This window comes from Camelina sativa, chromosome 8 (genome assembly GCF_000633955.1).
Source record: "Camelina sativa cultivar DH55 chromosome 8, Cs, whole genome shotgun sequence".
Lineage (NCBI taxonomy): Eukaryota > Viridiplantae > Streptophyta > Magnoliopsida > Brassicales > Brassicaceae > Camelina > Camelina sativa.
In genome coordinates this window covers 7,011,803-7,038,078 of record NC_025692.1, presented here as the reverse complement: position 1 = coordinate 7,038,078, position 26,276 = coordinate 7,011,803, and the positions used below count along the sequence as shown (strand labels likewise).

The window sequence follows — 26,276 nt, the reverse complement described above, 5'->3', positions numbered from 1 at the left end:
TGAGATGGTTTACGATATTGTATTTTTAATTGTTGCTTCTCTTTTGCTAACGAAGTTTTAATTGACTTTTTTTCTCAGATGGCAATTAACAAACAAAGGGCATATCTATATCCATATAGTCTCCATCATTTTCCTTGTCTTCATCAGAAAAGATTCAACCGACAAGCCCTGGAAATCAGAAATTAAGAACATCAGTTCTTGAACATATGTTCATGTTTGTTAGGAGTTTCATTTATGTACCTCACTTCTCGTCATCAGAGTCAACTTTCTATTTGCAAACCTCACTTGATCAAATAGCTGATCATGTTTTGTATCAGTCCATAAATGGTTCACCATCTGACTTATCCACTCCAAGATTACACTCTGGTTCATGACGATTGACGGAAAAACAGTATAGTTTCACCAGCGAGTCAGCGACCTTATCTTGCTACTTAATGATGAAATAAATCTTTTGAGTTTCTCTCTGGCTTTATACAGTATGATGTGATCTTGACACTTGACTATCTAAAAAATTTTCTTCACTAATCATGTAGAAAGTAGTTTGGAAAACCATGAGGACAGGAGGAGTGTCAAGTTCTCGACCAGTCGGGGTTGAGCTATCGCCGGAGTAAACGGTGGGTGAGGTCAGACCAAATGGTAAAAGTGAAAGGACAAGCGAAAGTTCTCTTTAACATCCTCATTCAAAAGTAAAGTCAAATTTCAGATTAAACTTTTTTTTCTTTGATATTTTCTTAAACATATTTCATATGATCATATATCTATATATGTTGAAAATAAAATAAAATTCTTAAAAACTAAAATTCAAAATTTTGTATCTTTTATCTTTTATATATTTAAAATAAATATTGTGAATTTTTTGTTGTTGTTTACATGTTATTAAGAGTATGTAAACTTTAGAGTAAAGAATATGTGAAATTTTCTAAAAAAACTTTATCATGCAAACTTTAGACTAAAATAATCATACACTCAATCTTTTTCATATTGTTTTTCTAATGAAAGTAGTTGAGTTTGATTTTTTTGATATTTTTTGTAGTAAATAATTTTTATGGTTGTAAAACATTAAATAATAGAATCAAACGATAACTTGATGTTTTTTAATTAACAACGTAAAAATAAGCAATTCCCTTACTAATTGATTATAATATGACTTTTCCAGTTTTCATTTAAAATTTAATATCTTAATGATACTAATTAATTATTTATTAGTAATATCTAAATATTACTAAACGTAATCTAAATTATATTGCTAGGTTTAATTATAATGATTTATTCTTTGTTGTACAACTTGATTGGAAATGGAATATCAAATTGTATTTTATATAGAAAAATCATTAAAATACAAAAATTGAATTAAATAAACATTATAATGTTGGATAACAATAACAAAATATAATAATGAATATACTAAAAATGTATTACAAATTTTTGGACATAAGAAAGAGTTAAGGAAAGTTGATTTAATAACTGTATTACAATATTTTATTTCGTTAAAAGATTGCATACTTTTTAAAATAAAATAAATATGTAATAAATAATCAAAAAATTAGATTAAGAAATGAAGATGAATTATTTAGTTTGATTCTCATTTTGCAAATTAATAGTTTGGAATCTGCATTGATAAATTTTTTGTATAGCCATCAAAAGTTTATAATAAATATGTAATTTAAAATTAAAAATAATAAGAAAACTAAGAAGGAAGAAAAATTACATAAAAATAAATAAATAAAACTGAATACAATATGAGAAGGGATATATATAAAAATATATCTATATAATTAACCTCTTAGAATGAGTTTTCAACCATGCAAGAATATAAACAAAACAAAGTAAATATTTCAAATTTGAGATATGGTGGAGGAGGGGAAATGAGAATTGTTATTTATAAGATATCCAGTGATATAACTTACATTTCTAAAATAATTTAAGTAGAGGAATTACAATTATAATTTGTAGTGGGTTTACATGAAAATGAATGGAGAAAAGAAATAGTCAATTCATATATTTTTTGTAGATTTAGTTACAATTTAGTGTTAAAATATGGATTTGAAGTATAAATTAATGTACATGATGTGTAATTTTTTTTGTTTATTTGACAATAAATATTTTAGAAATTAAATGTCAAATGAACTAATAAAAAGAGAGTAGAAGGTACTTATATATATGATTTGAAACGTATTTGTTATATGAGTGTGTTTTATGTACATTAATGTGAAAGACACTTCTTAATCCGTTCTTACATGAGTGGGTTTAGGGATATTAAATCATCGCCAACTCATCTTTATTTTCATCTTCATTTAGAGATCTGGGACTTCTTTACAAATACCTCTAGACTGTCATTATGGGATTGGAGTCCTGATTTTGAGTCCAATCATGTTTATTGCATGGTTTTCATTCATGTCAGAATTGCACAAGACTCATGTTCAACTAAGCTTTTTCGATAGATTTACCATTACAGCGCATACTTTCCGGAGGTAAGAAATGGAAATATAAATTGAAGGTGAGCCACCACTAAACTAATCCAATATGTGTTGTATGTGGGATGTCCCTTGATCACGCTAGATATATGTTATGTATGTATTATATAGCTAAAAATGAGAGGTTGTATAGTATTATTATTCCCCATTGGAAAATAAAATTTTACATGAAGCTTATCAAACTGTTTTCGAGTAGAATTAAGATGCGTGGATAAATTAATCACATAGAAAATCATATTACTAATCAAAGCCTTAAATGAAGGAGGAAAAGGAAAGACGTATAGTGATTAAATTGGTTCACATTTTCAAACATATTATATTATAGTCCTAATAAAAACAAAACTAAATAAATCAACCAAAAAGCAAAAGCCAAGTCAAATTTATTGTTCCACTAGAAGATTACGGATTTTTAGTTGTTACGTTGTCAAAAATACGATATATATCTATAGATAGTTTTTCATATGTGAAATTTTGTACAACATAATTTAAACTTGTGTAATGACAATATATATAAGAAATTTCATAAGTGGATGCATATTAAAAAACTCTCTCAAACTATTTGAAATTATATGCAAAACTCAAATTCTATAGACAGTACGAAAAAATATAAAGCTCAAACCGAATAAAATCAGAATAAAATCTTAAAGCAACACATCGATATGTCATCGACACGAGGATGCTATTATATTGAAGTATATCTTTACGATGTATACGTACGTCGCCATTACACTTATTTGTCAAAGAAACCTTAATTTCTTGAAAGTAAGAAAATAACATAATCTCCACAAACATCTGTCCTTAGATTGAGGAGCATTAGGACACATAGAGAATTTAATTTGCATATGTCTGAAGTCTGGACATACACATATTCATGAATCTATGGAAGGCTTGCCATTTTGCAACACTTTAAAGAATTTATAAAAAAAAAAGAATGATTAAGAAGTATACTTAGAGTTACTATACAAACAATATAATGATTCCATGTTTTTGTTCGATTTTATCTTTGAGTACTTTCTAACTTATATGTTGTGTACCTCTCTACTTATGGATTACTAACTTTTAAACCCCAATGAACTGTTAATAGTGGTGACAATCCACATGATTAATGTTTCTGTTAGTTAGTACATTATTTAGCTCATTCTTGGGAAACAGATAAAAGATGTTTTCGATATCAATTTCACTTAAAAAGTTGAGTCCAAAGTTTCGGCCTGCAAGGCTTTTTCTTGAACTTTGAGGGAATGTCCTTAAAACGAGTTTGATCACATGGACGACGTAATATCAATCAACACCCGGTTTCTTCAATAAAGTTAAACTAGATTTTTAAAAAATTTACATTATATTTTTATAGTTTTGTATGCATAAAAAGTCTACTATTTAAAACTATTTTAGAAACAAATGTTAATTAATTGAGGTCCTCAAACTTTGCTAAAACCACACACATTGGTAAGCTAGCGTGTTACAGTTTGCTTATCGTTTACAAAATGGGTTAAATGGGATGGGGGTAACTCATTTTAACACACTTATTAGTTGTTACACTCCTAATTCAACCCAATCTATTTTACAATATTATAAGTTTAACCTTAAAAATAAAAACTGTAATACTACAAAAATTACGTTAGATATGTCCACATCACCATTTATGTTATTAATGTACTTTCTCGTTGTTGTAGTTGTTGTAAATTAAATATGTTAGTAGTAACCCTTTTTTTTACGTCCATGAGTTAGTAACTTCGAACCAAAATCTTCAAAAACAATTTCTAGATCTTCCAAGCCGATCTAGGAGTTAGTAGTAACCCTTTTTTTTACGTCCATGAGTTAGTAACTTCGAACCAAAATCTTCAAAAACAATTTCTAGATCTTAAAGGCCTTGTCTAATTGGTCAACGTCTAGATTGGTTTTGACCTATCAAGATTTATATGAATAATTTTTTTGAATAATATTATAGAAAATGTAGTTATATAATGTCTAGGGTGGATTTGTAGTCCGGTTACTACAGTATGTAACTAGAAATGTTGGTCAAAACTCAAAAGTCAGGTAGGCATGCTTCCCAAAGTTTATGTATAAAACTTAAAGAATCATTATATACAAATTCACTCAGAAAGAAAATGAAAATACAAAAGAAGAGAAAATCAAAATATCAAGAACCAACTAATCCTAGTCATCCCTAAAACACGAGATTGTTGCCTTGGGCTGAGACACTTTTAGATCATCCTATTGAACAAATTTCATGTTATATGTCTTTTTTTCTAAGATAAAAGAAACGAAAAATTTAAGGACACAACTTTATCGTGAAAACAGTTGAAAGCATCACCTGAAAAAGTGGAGTAAAAGTCCGAGTAGAGAAGGTTTAACGGTTAACTATAGTTCTGTAAATTACAAATCAGGAGTACCTCATGGACGAACCTCAGTACCTAACCCTTTGATAATTATTGCTCGTAGTTGTGGCAGCGCAAGGCCTTCTAGTCAAAGCAATGTCCTCTTATTTGTTTATAGAAATTTCTACACTTAAAAAATTGAAACATTATAGACGAATTCTCAATGTTTCTTTTTCACATAAAGTTATCTTGGTTTTTCTCGCAAACATTATGGGTGGTCACGGTTAGACGTGGTTGACACCAATCATATAAATGCTTTTGTACTGCTTATTAAGCAATTCTTGAAAACTTGTTTAAGAGTTATACTTAAAAATATCGTTTTTCATAGTTGTTTAAGTTTTAAATCGCTCTAAACCAATAGAGTACTCTAACTTTGTTGTTATCTATGAAAACCAAGAAATTTCGAAGGAATCTCTTCTTTTTTTTTTGCACATAAAAGACTATACCATGTTAATAAGTCAACATTATGTCGGTACTTAAACTCCTGACATTTAATACTTTATCAACATTGGATTTTTTCTCATTATGGGTATTGAAAATTATAAAGCAAATATTATTGTTATAACAAGTTCTACGTATACTTTTTGGCAACAACGATATATGATTAACCAAAACAGGATTTTTGTTTTGGTAAATAAAATATCATACTAATATTTTAATGCATACAAAAGTTTTACAAACCTAAGTAACAGACATAATGGTCAATATAATTAGTATGGGGGTGCAAGGTGCAACTGGCAATATCCGATCCATGGATCTGACAACTTGGTCTATGCACTCATTGTTAAGATAAGCAATATATACACCTTAGTTCTCAGATTCGAGAAGGGATCTATACAATTTTTCCAATTATTCATATATTTTTTTTCCTCAAATTCCAATTATTCATATATTAGTCCTAAATAGTAACACAAAACTGTACAAATATTTTAGTGAGTTAAAAAAATGATATATACGTGGTTAAAAACAAGATAACATATAAAGTAGCGGATGAAAAGATAAGCATATTATTTTATTTTTGATATGGTATTTGTAATTGGTTACAACAAAGTATACCTCACCATATACATGATTACGTACCAAACACAACCATTATAATTTATAGTACTCATATCCGCTATATATCCTTTTAGCCTTGCATCTATCTGCTATCTTGGTAAGCAATGAGATATCAAACGCATCATTCTCAAAGAAATTGGGATATACTAAGAACTTACTAAACGACATTTCAGACTGTAATTTGTTTTGCCTTTCGAACCTCAAGATTAAAGAGATGATTGGTAACTTTAACTGTTCTAAATTTACTTCACATTTCTAAAAAAAATCATAGTACATAACTTTTTCTTGTTCTACGTATTATTTTATAAAGCCCACATAGCTTCTAGTTATTTACAGTCACAACACTTATTTAGAACAGAAATCACTGCCAAAAAAACATCTTACATCAACAGTCCCGGCTAAAAATCAAAACTAATCACCTCGGAAGCCACTTTTCTCATCAAATATGTCTCACCAATTCTTTTAAACATTAGGGTCATTATAATTATTCTTAAAAGTATTCGTAGATTTTTCATTATTTACAGGGGTCAGCTGACTCCATAATAGTACGGTGCTTCCGCCGACACGGATCTAGAAAACATAGTGTAGTTTATGATTCGTTTGTTATTGGCCAGTTTCGTTAAAATTAATAATTGAAATTAAACATGATAAAAAAAAGCTGATCATATAAATATTTAAAATTGATGCAGTGGTAAGCTTATAAATATGTAATATAGGTATGACACGTGAATAAAAAAATAACATAATATCATGAACAAATAGCATGTTATTTTACACAATAAAAACTATATTTACTTTTGATTAAATTACGCATAATATATAAAGTATATATATATTTTTTTATATAAAAAGTATATTTTATTTTCTTTACGCATTAATTATCATATTATCTGTACAAATCAATGAATTAAGCATATGATTATTGAACAAATCACTCCGTAGATTTTAACGCAATGCATTTTTGTTTAGTATCTCCATATTAATTGCATTGGCCGTTTAAAAGTTTAGAAAAAGTATGTTGATGGTTTGTACTTAGAAGCTTACTTTTTTGATTATTTGTTTCCTAAAATTTGCTAAATTTCTTCTTAAATGTGAATTGAATTCTATACAAAATTGTAATGTTAACGTTCCATTAGCGGGCACGTAACTTCTTAACATTTATTATTTACTTCTGAATTAATATATTATATTATATCCATTATATATACGGCTTAATTCAATGGATATGAATTCAATACTATACTGCTTCCTTGAAAGAAAGAAAAAAGAGTTAAAAAGAAAGTGGGAATTGATAAGGTTGACAAAGAAGTGAGTTCTAATAGTTGACCGAAAATAAATAAATTGTCATGAAAAAAAACGTTGAACAAAATGTAAAAAGCTGCAAAACCAAAATCCCATAAATGGTAAAAAAAAAAAAAGTAAAAACCTCATCAAATCATTAATCATTAGTCATTGTTTAAATATATACTTAAAAAATCATTAGGATAATAATAAATTGATAAGAATTCTCTACAAATCTCCCCTCTGTCTTCCCATTGGGCAGGCACAGATTCTTAAAGAACAAAAACTCAGAAACTGAAATACCAAAAAATCCACTGTTATTTTTCTGTAAGTGAAAAATAGAAGAACCTAACCAAAAAGACACAAACCCAATTTGTCACTTACTGTTTTATTTCATATCCTTTTTATATACACTCTGTATAAAATTCTAAAAAAAAAATCACTCAAAAAAGGAAAAATATCTTATAAAAAATGAGTGAAAACAAATAAAATAAAGTTTAATACTAAAAAATTTCACCATTTATATTCCTTCCTGGTTTATCTTTCTCCTTAACTCTCACTTCCTTCTCCTCCTCTCTCTCTTCCTAAGAGCTTTTTTTTTCTCTCTCTCTCTCTTTCATAAACCCCATTTACACAGAACAGAGCCAAAAAAAAAACCACCGCCATTGTAATAAGAGAGGAGAGGAGTGGTTTTGGAAAAAAATGGAAGGTGTTACACCAAAGTTCGTGTTGCCGGAGACATTCGACGGCGTGAGGATGGAGATCACAGGCCAACTAGGCATGATCTGGGAGCTTGTGAAAGCACCAGTGATTGTTCCTCTTCTTCAGCTGGCCGTTTACATCTGTTTGGTAATGTCTGTCATGCTTTTGTGTGAGAGGGTTTACATGGGAATCGTCATCGTCCTCGTCAAGCTCTTCTGGAAAAAACCAGACAAACGTTACAAGTTCGATCCCATTCACGATGATGAAGAGCTTGGTAGCTCTAATTTCCCAGTCGTCCTCGTTCAAATCCCCATGTTCAACGAACGAGAGGTCCCTTTTTCCTCTATCTCTCTCTCTGTTTTTTTTTTCTCTGTTTCTCCTCAAAAGTTTTATGATTTCGAGAAAAGTACCCTCAGATTTTACGGGAAATTAAACTTTCCCCCACGTATTTCATATTCCTCCGCCGTTCCAAATCCCGAAACGGCGAGAGTCGTGACTCATATTTCTTTATTGTTCATTTGAGATTTTTTGGGGGTTTTCTGGATAAACCCATAGTTTTGGGGGTTTTCTGGATAAACCCATAGTTTTGGGGGTTAATCTATAGTAACTTGCTAAAGTAGTGGACTAAAAGTGAAAGAGTTTGACAATAGATTTATTTTTTGCATCCCCGTGATTTTTGCCGTGCAGGTTTATAAGCTATCAATAGGAGCGGCGTGTGGACTCTCTTGGCCGTCCGATCGTCTCGTGATTCAAGTGTTGGATGACTCAACAGATCCTACTGTTAAGGTTATTTATTTCTTAAATAAATTTTACTTAGTCCATTCACAAAAATATAGGGTGCTGCACTATTAGTATTATTTTCCATAACTTTCTCTAATTAAATTAAGACTTTTTAGCATCTTTGAAAAAGATTAATTTACTTTCTTGAAAAAGAGATGTAATATTTTCCGGTAGGTAAGAAAGACAAGATTATGGAATCATTAGATTTTTTATTTATGATGTGGTGATTTAAATGAGATACTTAAAATGTGCAGCAAATGGTGGAAATGGAGTGCCAAAGATGGGCAAGTAAAGGAATCAATATTAGGTATCAAATAAGAGAGAATAGAGTTGGTTACAAAGCCGGTGCTTTAAAGGAAGGACTCAAACGTAGTTATGTCAAACATTGCGAATATGTTGTCATCTTCGACGCTGATTTTCAACCCGAACCGGATTTTCTCCGCCGTAGCATCCCTTTTCTCATGCACAACTCCAACATTGCCTTGGTTCAGGCTCGATGGCGGTTCGGTAATTACATTCTCTCTTAAAACTTAATAATAATAGGAGTATATCTTAAATTTGATACTAATTGAAATAGGTTGTTCATTAATTTATAATAGAAAAATGAAAAATGTGACACTTGATAATGTTGTTGTTGTGCAAGTGTCATGGTCAAAATATTACTGAATTGATGTCTTCTTTGTTTATGTTTTATGAAAAAAAAATAATGTTGTTTTTTCGATTCATTAAATGAAAGCTCGTGGTTTTGGTTTTGTAGCTAGCATTAGTGGTGTCGGTGGTATATGCTTTTCAATGTTCTTTTTATTTTTTTTTATATATAGAAAATAAATATCGTCTTTTCCTTTTTCTTGCTTACATCTTTTTCCATATAGTTCACCTTTAGTTTTTGGCTTTTTGAAATGGTCTTTTCGTCAATTTTTGTATTTTTCTTTTGAGCATATAATTATTGTTATCTCCTCTGTGTATATTGTCTGATTGAAGAAGTAGGGTTAGTTCTGTTTGTGTCGGCGGAGTAGCTGCACTAGTGTTAGTTGTAGTGTCTAAACCAATTATAAAGCAGCGCGTGTAAAAACAGGTGCGCTTTGTTTACATTAGAGTTTTAAGTACACCTCGCCGCACTGGATTAAAAAACTAGTACTACTAATTGTCAAATACACCGGGTCGGATTAGTTGCGGAATCCCGGGTCAACGGATAATTTTGCTGACGTCATGTCACGTTTCTTTTATCTGCTCCGCGATTTCGGACCCGTCGGTCAATTAACCGAATCGGTAATCGGTTTAATCCGGTTTAGATGAAGCGGATCGGGTTATGATGGACTAAGTAAGAAGGAACTGTTGGTCTTTAGAAGTTGTCGGGTCTCTGATACCCTCCACGTGCTCTTTGCCTTACTTTAAATGCTCAAGTGTGAGACCCCATCTTTGTCAGTATTATGTAAAAGTATTATTGTTAGTATACAGTGTGAGTATCGTAGTCTCTACTGTGGACTTTGCGTTTCGCTTGCCGACACTTGGTGTATAGTATAGTGTATATTTCATATAGTTTTTGTTTTGGTATTTCATTCTTTTATTTATTTAAAGCATGAGTCCAACTTAGTGAATTTAATAATAATAAATGAGAAAGCTATATGATGAATATGGTTGATTTATTAAAAGCTAAAAACAAAAGAGAAGGACGTTACTTCCTTATAGTGCCACATTTGGACAATGATCTATAATAAAATTGGTTTTTTTTTTGAATCTTTTTGGACTAATGTTTTTAAATCTTTTTGCTTGCAGTGAATTCTGATGAATGCTTATTGACAAGGATGCAAGAAATGTCGTTGGATTATCATTTCACTGTTGAGCAAGAAGTCGGTTCATCAACTCATGCTTTTTTCGGCTTCAACGGTAAAAAAACTATATAGTAATTATTACTAAAAAAAAACATCATTTAATTGGATTAGAAAGTAGTAAATATTAATTGTTGGGGTAATATCATTAGAGTTTTGGGGGTGATGTAGTTGGTATGTTGTCCGACCAATTGAAGCACAGTATGTGGACCCTAAACCTTTTATTTTATTCTTATGTTTTTATGATAAGTGTACAACTGTTACTAGAAAACTAAAGAATAAAATAAAGGAATCATATTAATCTATAAATAATCAATCATTTAATTGATTGATAGAAGAGTGGGGAATCTGAAATGTGAAGCAAGTAGGTGTTGTTTATGTAAGTACTAATACTTAAATAGTTATATAGTCATTCCTTGTCTTATAAGTAAGATTTGCAAGCTTGAAGATTCTCTAATTTAATTGGTTTTTAAAAATCATGTGTTCAATTCATTTAGTAGCTAGTGTAAGGGGACACATTCATTACAGTAGGACTTGTAGTTGAAGCAAATGAAAGGCCGATCTTGTTTTTTTTACAGTAGGACACATTCAATTACAGTAGGACACATTCATTGTTTTTTTTCATTAATAATTTTATAGAAACTTTAAAAATTAAAATATGGAACATGTTATCTAATGTTTATTTTTGAAAAAATTATAGGAACCGCCGGAATCTGGAGAATCGCAGCGATAAATGAAGCCGGCGGGTGGAAAGATAGGACCACCGTGGAAGATATGGATCTCGCTGTCCGAGCAAGTCTTCGCGGCTGGAAATTTCTCTACCTCGGTGACCTTCAGGTTTTTTTTTTTTTTTTTTTTTCTGATATTTTTTTAGATAAATACCACAAATAAAATAGTTAGAATAAATTAAATAGACTTAACAAATATATTAGTTGGTGGTGCACTAGATACTGACTTGTCTCATTAAACACATGATAGGTGATTCAAACAAGCTATGTTATAATCATTTTACCTTTTTAAGAAGCAAAGATATTTTGTATTGACTTGTATAAAAATTGGTATACATCATAAATATGAGCCTTTTTTTTACTTTTTTTTCTTTGTATTAGGTGAAAAGTGAGCTTCCAAGTACTTTTAGAGCCTTCCGTTTTCAGCAACATAGATGGTCTTGTGGACCTGCAAATCTCTTTAGGAAGATGGTTATGGAGATCATAAGAAACAAGGTAATGATAATAGTAACAAGTTAATCACCTTTTTTTTCTTCTGGTTACGTAAAAAAATATTCAGAGATTCTTTAATCTGATTTTATTAATTACTGATGTGGTGCAGAAAGTGAGATTCTGGAAGAAAGTGTATGTGATTTACAGCTTCTTCTTTGTGAGGAAAATCATTGCACATTGGGTCACCTTTTGCTTCTACTGCGTTGTCCTTCCTCTTACCATTCTTGTCCCTGAAGTTTATGTTCCGATTTGGGGTTCTGTTTATATCCCTTCCATCATCACTATCCTCAACTCCGTCGGTACTCCAAGGTGAATTGGATAGCTTGTATCTCAAGTCATTACATTTTTCTTTCTTCCTTGTTGAGTTGCCTGTGTGTCAAGTAACTGCATTTGCATCTGATTGAATCTTTGACATTTTGATTTTGTTTTGTTCAAAAGGTCGATTCATTTGCTGTTCTATTGGATTCTATTTGAGAATGTGATGTCGCTGCACCGGACAAAGGCCACTCTCATTGGTCTGTTTGAGGCAGGAAGGGCTAACGAATGGGTTGTGACTGCTAAGCTTGGAAGTGGTCAGAGCGCTAAAGGAAACACAAAAGGGCTCAAAAGGTTCCCAAGAATCTTCAAATTGCCTGATCGGTATGTATACTTTCTACATCGAAAAGTTTATATATATTAATAGAGAGTAATTAAGGATATACAGTAAAATGATACGATGAGTTTATCTGGTGTCAAGATTGAATACATTGGAGCTCGGATTCGCGGCGTTCCTGTTCGTGTGTGGATGCTATGACTTTGTGCACGGGAAGAACAATTACTTCATCTACTTGTTTCTTCAGACATTGTCTTTCTTCATCAGCGGGCTTGGCTGGATTGGGACTTACGTCCAGTAGAGTTGTGTTCTTGTCAGGGAGAAAAAAAGAGAAGGTTTTAGTAATTTTCTTGGGAAAATAAAGACAATTTTTCATGGAGAATGACAAAAAAGGAAAATTGATAGGGAAATGGTTTTGGGGGAGATAGATTTGAGAGAGAGAGACGTACCCGGTAACAAGTAGGAGACTTTTATCAAAGACAAGGAAAGAAGAGGAGAAGCTCCAACTCCAAAAGTGTTCTTTTGATTTATTTTAATTTTTCTGTGTTTTTTTATTTATAAATATTTTAGTTATGGGATTTGTCATTCAGTAATTGTGAGATTTTTTTTCTTTCTTTTGGGTTTTTTTAAAGTGTTAGTTTTTGTTTTGTTTTTTTTTATGGTTTAGAAATTCAAGATTCTGCGTGAGTCACAAGTGTTCGACTGATGCAAGGGTTCAAAATTCCCTGTTTGTCATCATCAACAATTATCCATTTTATAGTAATTAATTTAAGTTTAGTGACTGTCTTTACCACATTTGTACTGCGCACCACCATCATTATTTGCATTTAGATGTTTGATTTATAATTTTTTTTACCACTTTGTTAAAAATATACCATTTTAGTAGTTACCAACATAAGGAGGTATGCAATTTCATAATTGTATTGAGTAACATTTACTAACGACTATGAAGAGACTTTTTTACCCATGTTTCTAAAAGTTTGGTACAAATGGTTTAATCTCTAATTTACCGGTTAAGTTTATATTAAACCGCAAAATGATACTAGAAAACAAAATCCCAAACTTGACGGTGATTGTGCGTGTGCCTTCGTCTCCCGTCGGATCTTCCGAAACACAAAACCCTAAAAGTCGTCTCAGGTGATTACTTCATCTTTTTCGCTAATCTCCGGAATTGTGATGAACTGTTTCTGAAATTGGTGGTGACTGTTTCGAGGTTGTCTCTGTGGGAATCTTCTTCGTGTTCAAATTTGTGCGAGCAAAATCTAATGGAAGGCTATTTGGAATATATGAAAACGAAACAAGTATGCCGCGGCGTATGGCCGCCGCCACGGTACATCAGTGGTAGAGAGGATATGATAAGCAAATTTCCTGATGCTTTGATATCTCAGATACTCTTGTATCTTCCCACTAAAGAAGCTGTGAAGACCAGTGTTTTGTCCACTAGGTGGAAAAGTCTCTGGCTTTTGATTCCCATTTTGGATTTGGACTCTTCCAAGTTCCCAGATTACAACACATTCGTGGGATTTACGGACAAGTTCATAGATTTCTCTAGGGAACATAAGTCTTGCTTGCACAAGCTTAAGCTAAGTATCCGGAAGAATGTGAATGATCCGCCTTGTGTTACTCGTTGGGTAGATTTTGTGGTTAGGCGTAAGCTTGAGCATCTTGATGTTGAGTGTCTTGTGAACCGTAAGTTTTTAGAAGAGATGCCGTTAAGTCTTTATGTATGTGACACGCTTGTGTATCTAAGACTCCATCGGGTATCGTTGGGTGAGTTTGAGTCTGTTTCTTTGACTAGTCTAAAGACTATGCGTTTTAGAAGAGAATGTGTATGCTAATGATGTGGTTCTAGAGTCACTTATCTCTTCTTGCCCTGTTCTTGAAGATTTGAGCATTCTTCGGATGGTGAAAGATAACGTAAAGGTTTTACGAGTGCGGTCTCAAACATTAACCAGTCTTCATGTAGACTTTTATTTTGGTGCAGGTGATGAATACTGCGTTGATGGTTTTGATAAGAAAGTCTCAGGGGTTTTTATTGATGCCCCTAGACTCGAGTATTTGAAATTCCAAGATGATCTATCGGGGAGTAAAATCATTACAAATTCTGGTTCCTTAGCCAAGGTCAATGTTGTATATGTCTTTAATGAGTCTGACTGTGCTGATGTGGTTGACTTACCAAAGCGAAATATGGTCCGTAATTTTCTTACCAGTATCTCCGGAGTTAGGGATATGACGATCTCTGACCATTTTGTGGAGGTATACATATATATAATTTGTATCTAGTGTTCCTTCATGAAGTTTAGTATTTGCTCACTCATCTTTGTTTTCTTTGGTAAGCAGTTTCTCTACTATAATATAGACTTCGACCCACTGCCCCAGTTTTGCAACCTTTCGTGTTTAAAAGTGAAGATTTCTTTAGAGTTACTGGAGATTCTGCCAACCCTTCTTGAGAGTTGTCCCCATCTAAAATCACTCGTCTTGATGTTGGTAATGACTTGCACAACCCTATAATTTTTTACTCACTTACTTAGAAAGAATGTGTTATCTTATCCACATTCCTCTTTTGTTTGTGTGGAATGTTGTGCTTATGTAGGAATTTGATCCGGCGGAAGAGGATGTGCAAATAAGATTCTCATCTGTACTTCGGTGTTTGGTTTCATCACTCGAGTTTGTAGAGATAAAATACATAAACGGATGGCCTGCTATAATGGAAGTAGCAAGGTACTTCGTAGAAAACTCAAGAGTCCTCAAAAAACTTGTTCTGCATTTGAGGTGTTCCTCGCACCAAGAAGGATTTTACATGCTAAAGGAACTCCTTGAATTGCCCAGAGGATCTAGCACATGTCGAATCATAGTTTGTTGACGGCTTGAAAGGTTTTAGGTGGGTCTGTGATCAGATCAAGAGTAGCATTCCCAGCTGGTTACTTAAATTGGACTTGGATTTGGTATTTGTTTTTTGTGGCACACTATTATGATGTCTTTAGAATCTTTTGGCTACTAGTTCTGGATGATATATTCGAGAGTTTTGTGTGGCTTTTGCCTTCTCTTAAGCCATCTCTGTTTTGATACCATGCCATTTTCAACCAAATTTTACAACTTGTCTTGTTTGGAAGTAGACCTTTATAGACCATTTGTGTGCAGGACCTGCTACTTGTCCAACTATGAATATACACTTCCTCTTATCAATTTGCTAGTTATTAATAAAACTCTCACTTCCTCTTATCAATGGCGTTGACTTCTCCAATCTGAAAATTTAATTATTTGTCTAAACCAAAGACATCTAACAACACAACTGTGCATGTGAAGAGACTCATTTCTTCGCCATGATAGTTTCCCGAAGATTCAGAATCAGAGATTCAAAGTGACATCCTCTGTTCCTCTCGGATTTTAAGGTAAGAAAGAGTAAGACAAGTCGGTAGTTTATGAGAACTACGTACGTTCAATATGTGGTGTGGGCCTCTATAAGGCCTAAGAAATAAATAAGAAACATGTTTCATGATTTAACCTAAAACAAAATTCTTGTGCAAAGTTGACGTCAGTTGAACCAACTCCATCTGTGTCTCATCACCTTAACCATAGGATCTTCCAAAACCCTAAAATCCATTTATTAGGTTTGCCGTCGAAGTTGTCACTGCGGTTCCATGTTGCGAGTGAATATGATGGAGGAAAGGGAAGATAGAGAGGATTTGATAAGCAAATTACCCGACTCTTTGTTATCTGAGATCGTCTCATATCTTCCGACGACAACGGATATTGTAAGGACTAGTGTTCTATCCAAGAGGTGGAAAAGTGTGTGGCTTTCGATTCCCAGGTTGCACTTGGACTCATTCGAGTTCCAAGATATTTTTTTTGAAAATAAATCCCAGTTCCCAGATTATGATGCTTTTTTGAGTTTTATGGACAAGTTCCTAGATTTCTCTAGAGAACATAACTTGGGTTTGCACAGCCTCAAGGTAAGTATCCTAGAGGATGCGGGAAACGAGTGTGTCACGCGTTATGCGGAAGACGAGTCTTGTATCACGCGTTTGAGAAAATTCCTGGCTATGCCTCAACTTAAGCATCTTGATGTCGAGTGTCTTGCTGTGAAGCGTAAGTGTTTTCAATCGATGCCAGTGCCACTACTAAGGCTTAATATATGTGAGAAACTCCTTTACTTAAGATTCCATTGCGTTCATCTTGATAATTTTGTGGTGGCTTCTTCATTACCCTGTCTCAAGACTATGCGTTTAGATCATTGTTTCTATTCCAATGAGGCGAGTCTAGAGTCATTTATCTCATCTTGCCGTGTTCTTGAAGATTTGAGCATTCTCGGAAGGTTCGATGATAATATAACGGGTTTACGTGTGCACTCTCAGACAATAACCAGATTCACTATTAAGATGGTTGGGTTTGATAATGATGATGATGATGATGATGATGATGATGATGATGATGATGATGATGATATTAGAGATAAAGAAAACATAAGGCTTGTGATTGATGCCCCTAGACTCAAATATTTGAGTTTCATAGATCATTATTATGATTTTAAGACCATAATCAATTCTAGTTCCTTAACCAAGGTCAATATTCTTGGCGATTTTCAAGTGAAGGATGATGTTGCCCGTAACTTTTTCACCAGTATCTCGATAGCTAGGGATATGAAGATCTCTGTCAAGGCTTTCTCGGTAATACCTCTATATATATAATGCTTTTACACGAACTTTTCTGGTTCTCCAATATTCTGATCTCCTTTTTTTTTTTTTTGGTTTGGATGAACAGTTCATGAACAAGTTTGTGCCATTATCACAATTTTGCAACTTGTCTTGTTTGGAAATAGAGCTTTATTCATTCTACCTGAAAAAGCTGCTAACGTTTCTTGAAAGCTTTCCGAACCTTAAATCCTTAATCTTGGTAGGTAATAATGACCCTAGAGTTTTACAGTACAGTTTATAAGAAATGCATGTGTTAACTGTTATGAATTGTAATTCATTGATGTTACTGCAGGGTTTAGTTTGGTACCATGGGAAAGAAATAAGAAATTCATCGTCCCTTCCCAAGTGTTTGTTGTCATCGCTTGATATTGTAGAGGTGAAAAGCACATACGAGGCAGATGATTATATTACAATGGAAGTAGCAAAGTTCTTCGTAGCGAATTCAGTAGTCCTCAAGAAAGTTATTGTGTCTTTCAGGTCTTCCTTGCGGAAACAAGATTCCACCGTTGTAAGTGATATCCTTGCATGGCCAAGGCGATCTAGCTCATGTAAAATCGTAATTAGATAATTGTCGAAAATAACTTTCCAGTCTTTTTATATATGATTATCAGACTTTGTTGGATTTTGTGAGCGTTGGACATATCTTAATTGATAAGGTTTGAGGATTTCAAAACTGTTTTATGTGGTATTCTTGATTCTTGAATATACGGAAATAACCTGTTTAGGGGTGTCAAAAAGTGTTATAATCTTATTAGTCACTAGAAAAAAACACAAATCATAGCCAGCTACAAAAACTAACTCCTTTTTCAGAGTAATCATCATCATCCTCGTCAGATTCAGGCTTCACTTCTGCAAGATTAGCCTTTGGCTTTGAATCAGCCTTGACAACATTCGAGGCAGCAGCTCCAGCATTTCCTGAAATGTTTTGAAGTAAAATAATATTGGAGATGATTTTCTGATATATCATGGTTTTTACGGTTTTTAACCATGATATAAGTGTGCTTTTTGAATCTTTTGATTTGTTTTCTAGTATGTTTTAGAATCTTAACATGTTTTCTAGGATTTTGGCACTGATGGAGCGAAATGAAGCAATTTGGATGTTTTTACGGTTTTTAACCATGATATAAGTGTGCTTTTTGAGTCTTTTGATTTGTTTTCTAGTATGTTTTAGAATCTTAACAGGTTTTCTAGGATTTTGACATTGATGGAGCGAAATGAAGCAATTTGGATGTTTTAGAGCATTTAATCGGAGGAAATCAATTTGAAGTCTGATCATACAAGAAGAGGCGACCAACACCATACTAGAGAGAAGATTTCTAAACTCCCTCTTTTACTTTTGATATCTATTGCATGTTATTCAGAATTATGTCTTGTTCTTCATTGAATATGTCTGAGTAGTTTTCTTGTTAGGTTCAGGGTTTTCATAGGGTTTTTATGATTTATTAGATCTGTAATTTTTAGGGTTCATTATCTTTTATGATTTTCATTTCTGGTTGTTCTTCATATTAATTTTTGATTGATCACCTAGAATTAATAACTTAGGATTATAAATTGATATGAAAATATAATTGATTTTCCTGATTAAACCATTGATGGACAAAATTACTTTTTACAAAGAGATTTGATTTATTAATTTTGTAAACTCATCTAAACCTGTTTTCAAAGCTGATTTTTAATCTTGAACTTTACAAAGAGATTTGGGTTTTCTAGTTTTAAATTTATATAATATTTGCAGTGAAAACTGATTTATTTTACAAAGAGTTTAGAGTTCTAGATCTGATTTTAATTGTTTGAACCTTAATTAATTTATTTGATTTAATATTTCATAATTATCTGAGAAATTCCCTAGGCCTAACCTTTTGATCTTCTGAATTCACAACACTTTTATTTAATATTTTGCATTGCTTTTTCAATAATTAAATCAACTTGTTTAGCGTAATAACAAAACTCTACAATTTATTGTGTTTGATCTTGAGTCTCTGTGGATTCAACCTCTAAGTACTACAGTGATCTCTTGTTTGAGAAAGTAGCTCCAGGGATTAATTTGAACCTATCAAATTTTGGCGCCGTTGTCGGGGACTCTTTGATCTACCATTAGATTTGAGTTTTTAATTTCGTCTAAATATTTCCTTTTTATTTTATAACTTACACGTTTTTGTTTTTCTTTTCTTCTGTATTTCAGGTGTATGCCTCCTAGATCTCACACAAGGAGCAACAAGACTAGTCCTACTGTGAACCTTTCAAACCAAGAATTGGGAAAAATTAGAGTCTATACCTTTATCATTTGTATATGATATCTTGGAAAGAAATATTGATATTTTTTAAAAATAGTTGTGAAGATTGCAATCTTTCAAAATATATATTTCCCACATCGTGTTGAATTATGTCATGCCACATTTAAAAATCAGACTTTTAAATTTAAAAATTTAAAACCTCAAAAATACCAAAAACATATTGTATGTTTAAATAATTTTATTTTTATTTTATTTTTTACTATTATATCACCATGTATTATATTCACTTTTTATATACTATTTTATCCAAACTCATTAAACAGATATATAATTCACATAATTGACTACAATATAGTTCTGAGATGTAACATATGTCATTTAGTTAAGAATCATATGTATCTATAAATATTCCCCCACGCTACAGCGCGGATCTGATCCTAGTTTAAGTTTATTAGTAAAGGCTGTATCCCCCTACTTAAAACAAAAATATCTATCCTTGCATTTATGCCTTTAATTGAATTGAATGCATGTACCTTTTTCCCTCTGCATTGCAAATAATCCAGCTGCTCTACCTGTATCAAGTACAGATTCTCCTCCTTGTACAATGTGGTTTGGTGCTTGTTTGTCAACTCCCTTTGCAGGTTCTCCTCCTTGTACAGATTCTCCTCCTTGTACAGGTTCTTGTTTGTAGTTGAATAGCCAAGTTTTAGAAAACTTTATCTGTTTCTGCTTTTGTTGTTAAGAATCAATAAGCTGGTTTTTTCTAAAATCAAAGGATGAGCTAATAAAGGCTTGCGCATTCTGTTTTGTAGACGTCCCAATAACAGCCTGTATCGTAAAATCCGACATCTTGAAGGCAACTCTCATTCGGTTGATTCGGTCTATATGATGCCTCTGAACCTTTTACTTATGTGAGACTTTGGTTTCATTGAGACTTCAGAACGTTGTGTGGCTATATTGTTTCGAGTTTGTGTCTTTACCTAATCTCAAGGTGATGTATCTAGAAGAGAATATACACAATTGGGTTTGAAGGGAAACAAAAATTAAGTAATGCTTGCAATTTTTTTAGTCATCTTTCACATTCCAGCAATATTCATACTGAATTACATAGGAAAGTAGAAACTGCAATACTCAAAATAGCTCTTCCAATAGAAAGAGATAAATTCTCAAAATATAAAATAAAAAGGATAAAATCCCAAAAGCACCCTTAAAAGTTCATCTACTTAAAACCAAAATATCCTTGATCCATCTCCTTAGGCTCTACCCTTTCCCTTGCCCTTGTTAGACCCCTTGTTGTTAGAACCACCGAACTGTTTGCCCGAGTTGAATGGCCTGTATACACACAGCATTGATTAAACATCACACTGGATGCATTTTAACACATCATCGAGCTATGATGAAAGATGAAGAAAGAGACAACTTACTTCTTGTTGTTACCACCGGATGATTGACCTCCAGACTTGGGGCTCTGGTTCACAGGAGACTTTCCACCCTTTTTAGCTGGGTGTGGTGTGGCTGTGTGTCCTCCCTTCTTCTTCTCTTCTGTAAGACAATGTAGTTCTCTTTCATCAGAATACAATCATTATGCTTATTCATCATAATTCTACTCAGATTGACTAATTTAAATAGATCTCAACAACAAGACTCAAACTCTACAGAGACAAAGAAAAGAGTTTTATCATTCAACCTGTCTTCTGAGGAGTAGCTGCTGGTGCTGCTGCTTGCTTTGCCTTCTTTCCCGAGACAGGTGATTTGGAAGCAGATTCATTTGGCCTCTTCTTGTTGATTGGCTCAGGCTTTTAAATAAAACATACGAAACAGTAAAGTGAGAAAAAGGATTATGTAGAAAGCATAGTAAGCAGAGCAAATGTTAGATAGACAGTATATCTACCTTCTTGGGAGTCTCCTCCTCCTCTTCATCCTCAGAATCCTCCTCCTCTTCATCATCTGAGTCATCTTCATCAACATCCATCTACAAGAAAAACATCACCACATAATCAACATACTCAACTTCTCCGGAACGTATGAATGCACATACTACTATCCGATATGGAAAAACACAAAATCATAGACAAGTACAAAAAAAAACTCACTCCTTTCTCAGAGTCATCATCGTCATCAGACTCGTCTTCCCCGTCGTCAGAGGAATCCTCATCATCTTCAGATTCAGGCTTCACTTCTTCAGGTTTGGCCTTTGGCTTAGAGTCAGCCTTGACAACATTCGAAGCAGCAGCTACAGCATTTCCTGAAATGTAAAGTTATTGTACATTGGAGATGAGATAACAACTTTTAAAAGAAAAAAAAAAGAAAAGAAAACAAAGACAATAGTAGCATCCACAACGCTTACCATTGGCAGGAGCAGGAGCAATGGCAGGAACAGCAGCAGGAACGTCTTCGTCCTCTGAGGAGGAGTAGTAGTCACCATCGTCCTGGTCGATGTTGGGGGATCTGTAACCAACGAAGTGGACGCTTCCTTTGGTACAGTTGTGGGAAAGCTCAAAATCTTTCTCAAAGACAAGATCAAAGCTAATCTGAGGGAACTTGTCTTGAGAAAGGGTTCCAATAACAAGCTTCTTCCTGTCAACAGTCACAGTCAAGACAATAGGTTCTCCCGTTTTCACCTTACCGTCAATCGACGCCTACACACATAGAGAGAAACCCAGAATCAATCAAGCTAGTTCGTTGCAGCTTAACCTAAAACACTTCAAATAACCTAGTTTTTAAAAAATAAAAATAACCTGAGAGATGTGGATGAGGTGGTCGTCTTCAGGCCTCACCGTGAGAGGTGCCCCTGGCTTCACTTCAGCTCCTATATAAACATTACACACAAGAAATCAATCATGAGTCCTTCGTTTCTCAGAACGTTCATCACTTTGTTTACTTTAGAGAACCTAAACGAAACCTAAACAAGCTTAGCTAACAAACGTAACGAAGTATGAACAGATACACACGATTCAACAGTTTTCAAAATCGAGTAAGAAACTCTAACGAAGGTTAAAAGCGAACACGAAACACACGAACAGATGATAAGGCAAAGCAAAGCAAAAACACGAGTTTCTTATGAAACAACCGATCGAATTCTCGAAACGTGAAAACAGGAAACAATAGAGACGACGGAGATAATAAACAAGGATGAAGAAGACAGATGCTTACCCCAGAACTCCATTGTTGTTGAACGAGGAAGAGAGAAAAAGGAGCTTTTAGGGTTTTTGAGGAAGCGAAGAAAAGNGCTTACCATTGGCAGGAGCAGGAGCAATGGCAGGAACAGCAGCAGGAACGTCTTCGTCCTCTGAGGAGGAGTAGTAGTCACCATCGTCCTGGTCGATGTTGGGGGATCTGTAACCAACGAAGTGGACGCTTCCTTTGGTACAGTTGTGGGAAAGCTCAAAATCTTTCTCAAAGACAAGATCAAAGCTAATCTGAGGGAACTTGTCTTGAGAAAGGGTTCCAATAACAAGCTTCTTCCTGTCAACAGTCACAGTCAAGACAATAGGTTCTCCCGTTTTCACCTTACCGTCAATCGACGCCTACACACATAGAGAGAAACCCAGAATCAATCAAGCTAGTTCGTTGCAGCTTAACCTAAAACACTTCAAATAACCTAGTTTTTAAAAAATAAAAATAACCTGAGAGATGTGGATGAGGTGGTCGTCTTCAGGCCTCACCGTGAGAGGTGCCCCTGGCTTCACTTCAGCTCCTATATAAACATTACACACAAGAAATCAATCATGAGTCCTTCGTTTCTCAGAACGTTCATCACTTTGTTTACTTTAGAGAACCTAAACGAAACCTAAACAAGCTTAGCTAACAAACGTAACGAAGTATGAACAGATACACACGATTCAACAGTTTTCAAAATCGAGTAAGAAACTCTAACGAAGGTTAAAAGCGAACACGAAACACACGAACAGATGATAAGGCAAAGCAAAGCAAAAACACGAGTTTCTTATGAAACAACCGATCGAATTCTCGAAACGTGAAAACAGGAAACAATAGAGACGACGGAGATAATAAACAAGGATGAAGAAGACAGATGCTTACCCCAGAACTCCATTGTTGTTGAACGAGGAAGAGAGAAAAAGGAGCTTTTAGGGTTTTTGAGGAAGCGAAGAAAAGAGAGAGAATTGCGAGTGAAAGAGGCAGAGAAGAAGAAGAGGTTTTGCGGACAATTTATAATCGAAGAGAGGTTTAAGAAGAGCCTAGGGTTCTTCTTGGGCGGCTCTCTCTCTACGACGTCGTTGTTGGTTTAATGCGGCATAGTATATGTAACGCTTCCATTATTTTCGAATATTGCCTTTACTTGTGATAAAAATAAAATGGTAAAAATCCAAAATTTTTGAATTTAAAATTTTCGAGAAGATTCTCATAAATTTATGATTTAAGAAAACAAAATTTCATTGATAGTTGCGGTCAAAAATAATAATAATATTTATTAGACAATACAACAACAACAACAACAAAAAATATTCAAATGATTTTGTCCACAACCAAAGAAGAAGATGTCTGAAAGGGTACATAAGAGAAGAAACTCTGAGCTAAAAAGCTACTGGAAGAAGGCTGGAGGAGTCTCTGCATACATATCACAACGTTTTGTATGGATTTGGAGCGACAAAACCGAACTCATTTCTCCAACCGGTGTTTTCCAGATTCCGGAATCTCTCAGGTCTTTATTGGAGCTGTTGTTGTTAACAGGAGGAGGAGGAGAAGATGATGATGATGCATTGCAAGATAGTTGTCGTGAGAGAGACATTAGCTGAGACTGAGATCTTGAGCTTCCGTTGCTTCTCTGGATAAAACCTCGGTTTGATGATGCCTTTACCATCTTCAGTCCGGGTTTGTTTCTTGGCAATGGAGGGAAATGGATTGAAGCTGCTGTGTTTTCTGCACCTTTGATGATTCCTGGTTTCACTTTTGATGGTTCTGCTCTCTGTTGCTTCCATGCTAGAAACGATCTTTCTAGTCTTGATTGTACCTGCCAAGTTTTACATGTATCAAATACTAACTTCTTCTAATCAAGACAAACCGAAATCATTATGCTGAAAAATAAAAAAGCAGTATTACCGCGGGAAAGAGGGTACATGAAGCAAAAGACAACGAGGATGAAGAAAAAGGAGAATTCCTTCTTCCCTTGTCTGCAGATCCAAAACTTGATGGCCCAAGATCATCATCATCATCGTCGTCGTCGTCATCATCTTCTCCGCCTTCACCATCAGCATCATCCTCATCATCTTTGTATTTCTCTTCCTGTTTCTTCTCTTGTATCTTCTCTTTGGCAGCGACAACTTTCTCTTCTTTTTGAACCGGGACAAAATCATCATCTTCATCCTCTTCAGTCAAACCCATTTCAGTTTTTTTTTCCTCTTCTTGTTCTTTCTGCTTCAATTCTTCATCCATATCCTCTATAGCTTCCTCTAAGCAAATCTCAGCCTCTACTAACTCAAGCTCCTTCTGTATCATCTCCTTTCTCTCTTCATTTGCTTTCTTTTTCTCTTCTGTCCATTTCTCTAACCCGTCAAGCATCGGCTTCACCGATTTCTCGATTCCAAGTATGAATCTTTTTATCGGGTGCTCCTTTTTCACTGCCACTTCTTTCCCATAGAACTCGTCGAAACCAAGTGGCAAAAACTCAACTTTTGAAAGATCCACTTCTTCCCCTCCTTCCTCCAGAGTAGGTTGCCAAAATAGTCGTATGCCGTGCTTTTCATCCTCAACATAGTTGATTATCCGACCTGTTGGCGTATGCAAAATAACAGGGTCCTCCGTTTGAACAAGTTTGGAAGGATCTTCAGGATCAGGTTCAGGTTCTTTGTTCAGTAAGACAAACTCCGGTGTCACCTCCACTGATCAAGAAAAATAAAACACAGAGATATATAATATATTCAATAGAACATCGCAAACATTCAATCATGTAAGACCAAAATCTGTATGAGTCATTACCATTTTTCCACCAATGTTCGAGCTCAGCGGGCATTGGTAGCCTCAAAGGAGCTTTGTAAAAAGAGTTCAACCACATTTCCCTTTCTTGATCCACCTCATCTACGTAGGTTTCCCAATACTCAGGGACCTACCAAAAAACGACAGATTCTTATGTCAACTTTGTGGTCAGAGAAGAGAACTAACTCAAAAGCTTGATAAGAAAATGACTCACTTCATAAAATTGGTTAATGAAACCTGGCGCCATCCAAACATCCTCTTCTTCATAAAAATATGGATGTTGAGGATCACCATATGGGCCCCTCTCTTCCCTAATCACTGCATACATAAAAACAAAAACACTTTGAGCTCCCAACTAAATTAACACAGTACTGTAAAATGAACAGTTTTCTTCCACTTTTCTCATAAGCTGGACATTGCTTGAAATAAAGGCCAAACATATATTTGAAACAGAATATGATTACTAGAGAGGGTCCTACACTGATCTAAAGGAATCAAACATGCCCTTAAATATGCCTTGGCTTATACTAAATAGTAAATACACAGAACAAACAGAAGTAGCAATAAGGAAGAGGGGCAATACTTCCGTCAGGTTTGTTTACAAACATTCGAGCCTTAGCTGCGGCCACCTCCGCCAAACCAGAATGCAGCTGAAAATGATTTCACATCAGTATATTTATCATTCCTTCCTCTTTCGTTGCTGAAAGTTATAAGTATCACAGAGAACAGAAAAATGGGTAACTACCGCACAAATATCTACGGTACAGCCATGCTCCTCCTCCAAAAGCTCCCCAAAGTAAAATCTACCCTGCAATACCATTAAGATGTGAACTAGTGTCAGAACTATGAATATCCATTACAGAAAATGCTTCATGGAGGAACAATTTTTAGCCAAACCACTAAAGAAAATGCAATTTTTGGATTACAAAAAATTATGATGTAAACGACCAATTTTTCTTACTACTCACATATAGGATGCGTTCATTAACTTCATAGACACCACACCCATGCATTCGACTGTGCTTCCATTGACCAGCATAGCGATATCGACCTTTCTCCCTGGTATGAAAACCATATAATACACAATGTATTAATAAGGAAT

General features: G+C 34.1%; 5 protein-coding genes across 6 annotated transcripts; 3 read left to right on the top strand and 2 right to left on the bottom strand.

Moving 5' to 3' along the window:
• On the top strand, positions 7,766-13,093 carry LOC104706563 (glucomannan 4-beta-mannosyltransferase 2). The gene is made up of 9 exons (XM_010422761.2): positions 7,766-8,221; positions 8,579-8,677; positions 8,926-9,178; positions 10,448-10,558; positions 11,201-11,337; positions 11,610-11,723; positions 11,830-12,029; positions 12,159-12,359; positions 12,457-13,093. Exons 1-9 carry the CDS (start codon positions 7,892-7,894, stop codon positions 12,611-12,613), a joined length of 1,602 nt encoding a protein of 533 aa, XP_010421063.1. The 5' UTR covers positions 7,766-7,891; the 3' UTR covers positions 12,614-13,093.
• Positions 13,351-15,400, top strand: LOC104706562 (FBD-associated F-box protein At5g22730-like). Its single transcript, XM_019229214.1, is given in 5 exon segments — positions 13,351-13,449; positions 13,526-14,126; positions 14,128-14,568; positions 14,653-14,799; positions 14,906-15,400. Coding segments are annotated over 4 exon segments (1,407 nt in total). The 5' UTR covers positions 13,351-13,449; positions 13,526-13,577; the 3' UTR covers positions 15,176-15,400.
• LOC104709285 (putative FBD-associated F-box protein At5g22720) lies at positions 15,972-17,574 on the top strand. Its single transcript, XM_019228686.1, has 4 exons — positions 15,972-16,627; positions 16,862-16,979; positions 17,074-17,205; positions 17,299-17,574. The coding sequence occupies exons 1-4, from the start codon at positions 15,972-15,974 to the stop codon at positions 17,572-17,574; spliced, it is 1,182 nt and encodes a 393-aa protein (XP_019084231.1).
• On the bottom strand, positions 20,281-23,397 carry LOC104706561 (histone deacetylase HDT2-like). 2 transcript variants are annotated; one of them, XM_010422759.1, is made up of 8 exons: positions 23,282-23,397; positions 22,867-22,937; positions 22,476-22,767; positions 21,334-21,485; positions 21,132-21,212; positions 20,928-21,036; positions 20,665-20,782; positions 20,281-20,572 (listed from the first exon to the last, which is right to left on the bottom strand). In XM_010422759.1, the coding sequence occupies exons 1-8, from the start codon at positions 23,292-23,294 to the stop codon at positions 20,494-20,496; spliced, it is 915 nt and encodes a 304-aa protein (XP_010421061.1). In that variant the 5' UTR covers positions 23,295-23,397; the 3' UTR covers positions 20,281-20,493. The 2 variants fall into 2 exon arrangements, with proteins under 2 accessions (XP_010421061.1, XP_010421060.1); XM_010422758.1 differs by lacking the exons at positions 22,476-22,767; positions 22,867-22,937; positions 23,282-23,397 and adding exons at positions 21,588-21,879; positions 21,979-22,049; positions 22,394-22,467.
• On the bottom strand, positions 23,693-26,255 carry LOC104706560 (protein TIC 100-like). The gene is made up of 7 exons (XM_010422756.2): positions 26,143-26,255; positions 25,920-25,982; positions 25,758-25,824; positions 25,389-25,492; positions 25,178-25,304; positions 24,302-25,080; positions 23,693-24,212 (listed from the first exon to the last, which is right to left on the bottom strand). The coding sequence occupies exons 1-7, from the start codon at positions 26,185-26,187 to the stop codon at positions 23,784-23,786; spliced, it is 1,614 nt and encodes a 537-aa protein (XP_010421058.1). The 5' UTR covers positions 26,188-26,255; the 3' UTR covers positions 23,693-23,783.

Excerpts from the sequence above, each read along its gene's own strand:
- LOC104706563 (XM_010422761.2), top strand. The coding sequence starts at position 7,892 with ATGGAAGGTGTTACACCAAAGTTCGTGTTGCCGGAGACATTCGACGGC. Across the intron at positions 8,678-8,925 it reads CAACAGATCCTACTGTTAAG|CAAATGGTGGAAATGGAGTG; the intron begins GTTATTTATTTC and ends TAAAATGTGCAG. Across the intron at positions 11,724-11,829 it reads TGGAGATCATAAGAAACAAG|AAAGTGAGATTCTGGAAGAA; the intron begins GTAATGATAATA and ends GATGTGGTGCAG.
- LOC104709285 (XM_019228686.1), top strand. The coding sequence starts at position 15,972 with ATGGAGGAAAGGGAAGATAGAGAGGATTTGATAAGCAAATTACCCGAC. Across the intron at positions 16,980-17,073 it reads TCTCTGTCAAGGCTTTCTCG|TTCATGAACAAGTTTGTGCC; the intron begins GTAATACCTCTA and ends TTGGATGAACAG. Across the intron at positions 17,206-17,298 it reads ACCTTAAATCCTTAATCTTG|GGTTTAGTTTGGTACCATGG; the intron begins GTAGGTAATAAT and ends ATGTTACTGCAG.
- LOC104706561 (XM_010422759.1), bottom strand. Across the intron at positions 22,768-22,866 it reads ACCTCATCCACATCTCTCAG|GCGTCGATTGACGGTAAGGT; the intron begins GTTATTTTTATT and ends CTATGTGTGTAG. Across the intron at positions 21,213-21,333 it reads ATGATGACTCTGAGAAAGGA|ATGGATGTTGATGAAGATGA; the intron begins GTGAGTTTTTTT and ends TTTTTCTTGTAG.
- LOC104706560 (XM_010422756.2), bottom strand. The coding sequence starts at position 26,187 with ATGCATGGGTGTGGTGTCTATGAAGTTAATGAACGCATCCTATAT. Across the intron at positions 25,305-25,388 it reads TCATTAACCAATTTTATGAA|GTCCCTGAGTATTGGGAAAC; the intron begins GTGAGTCATTTT and ends GTTTTTTGGTAG. Across the intron at positions 25,081-25,177 it reads CGAACATTGGTGGAAAAATG|TGGAGGTGACACCGGAGTTT; the intron begins GTAATGACTCAT and ends TTTCTTGATCAG.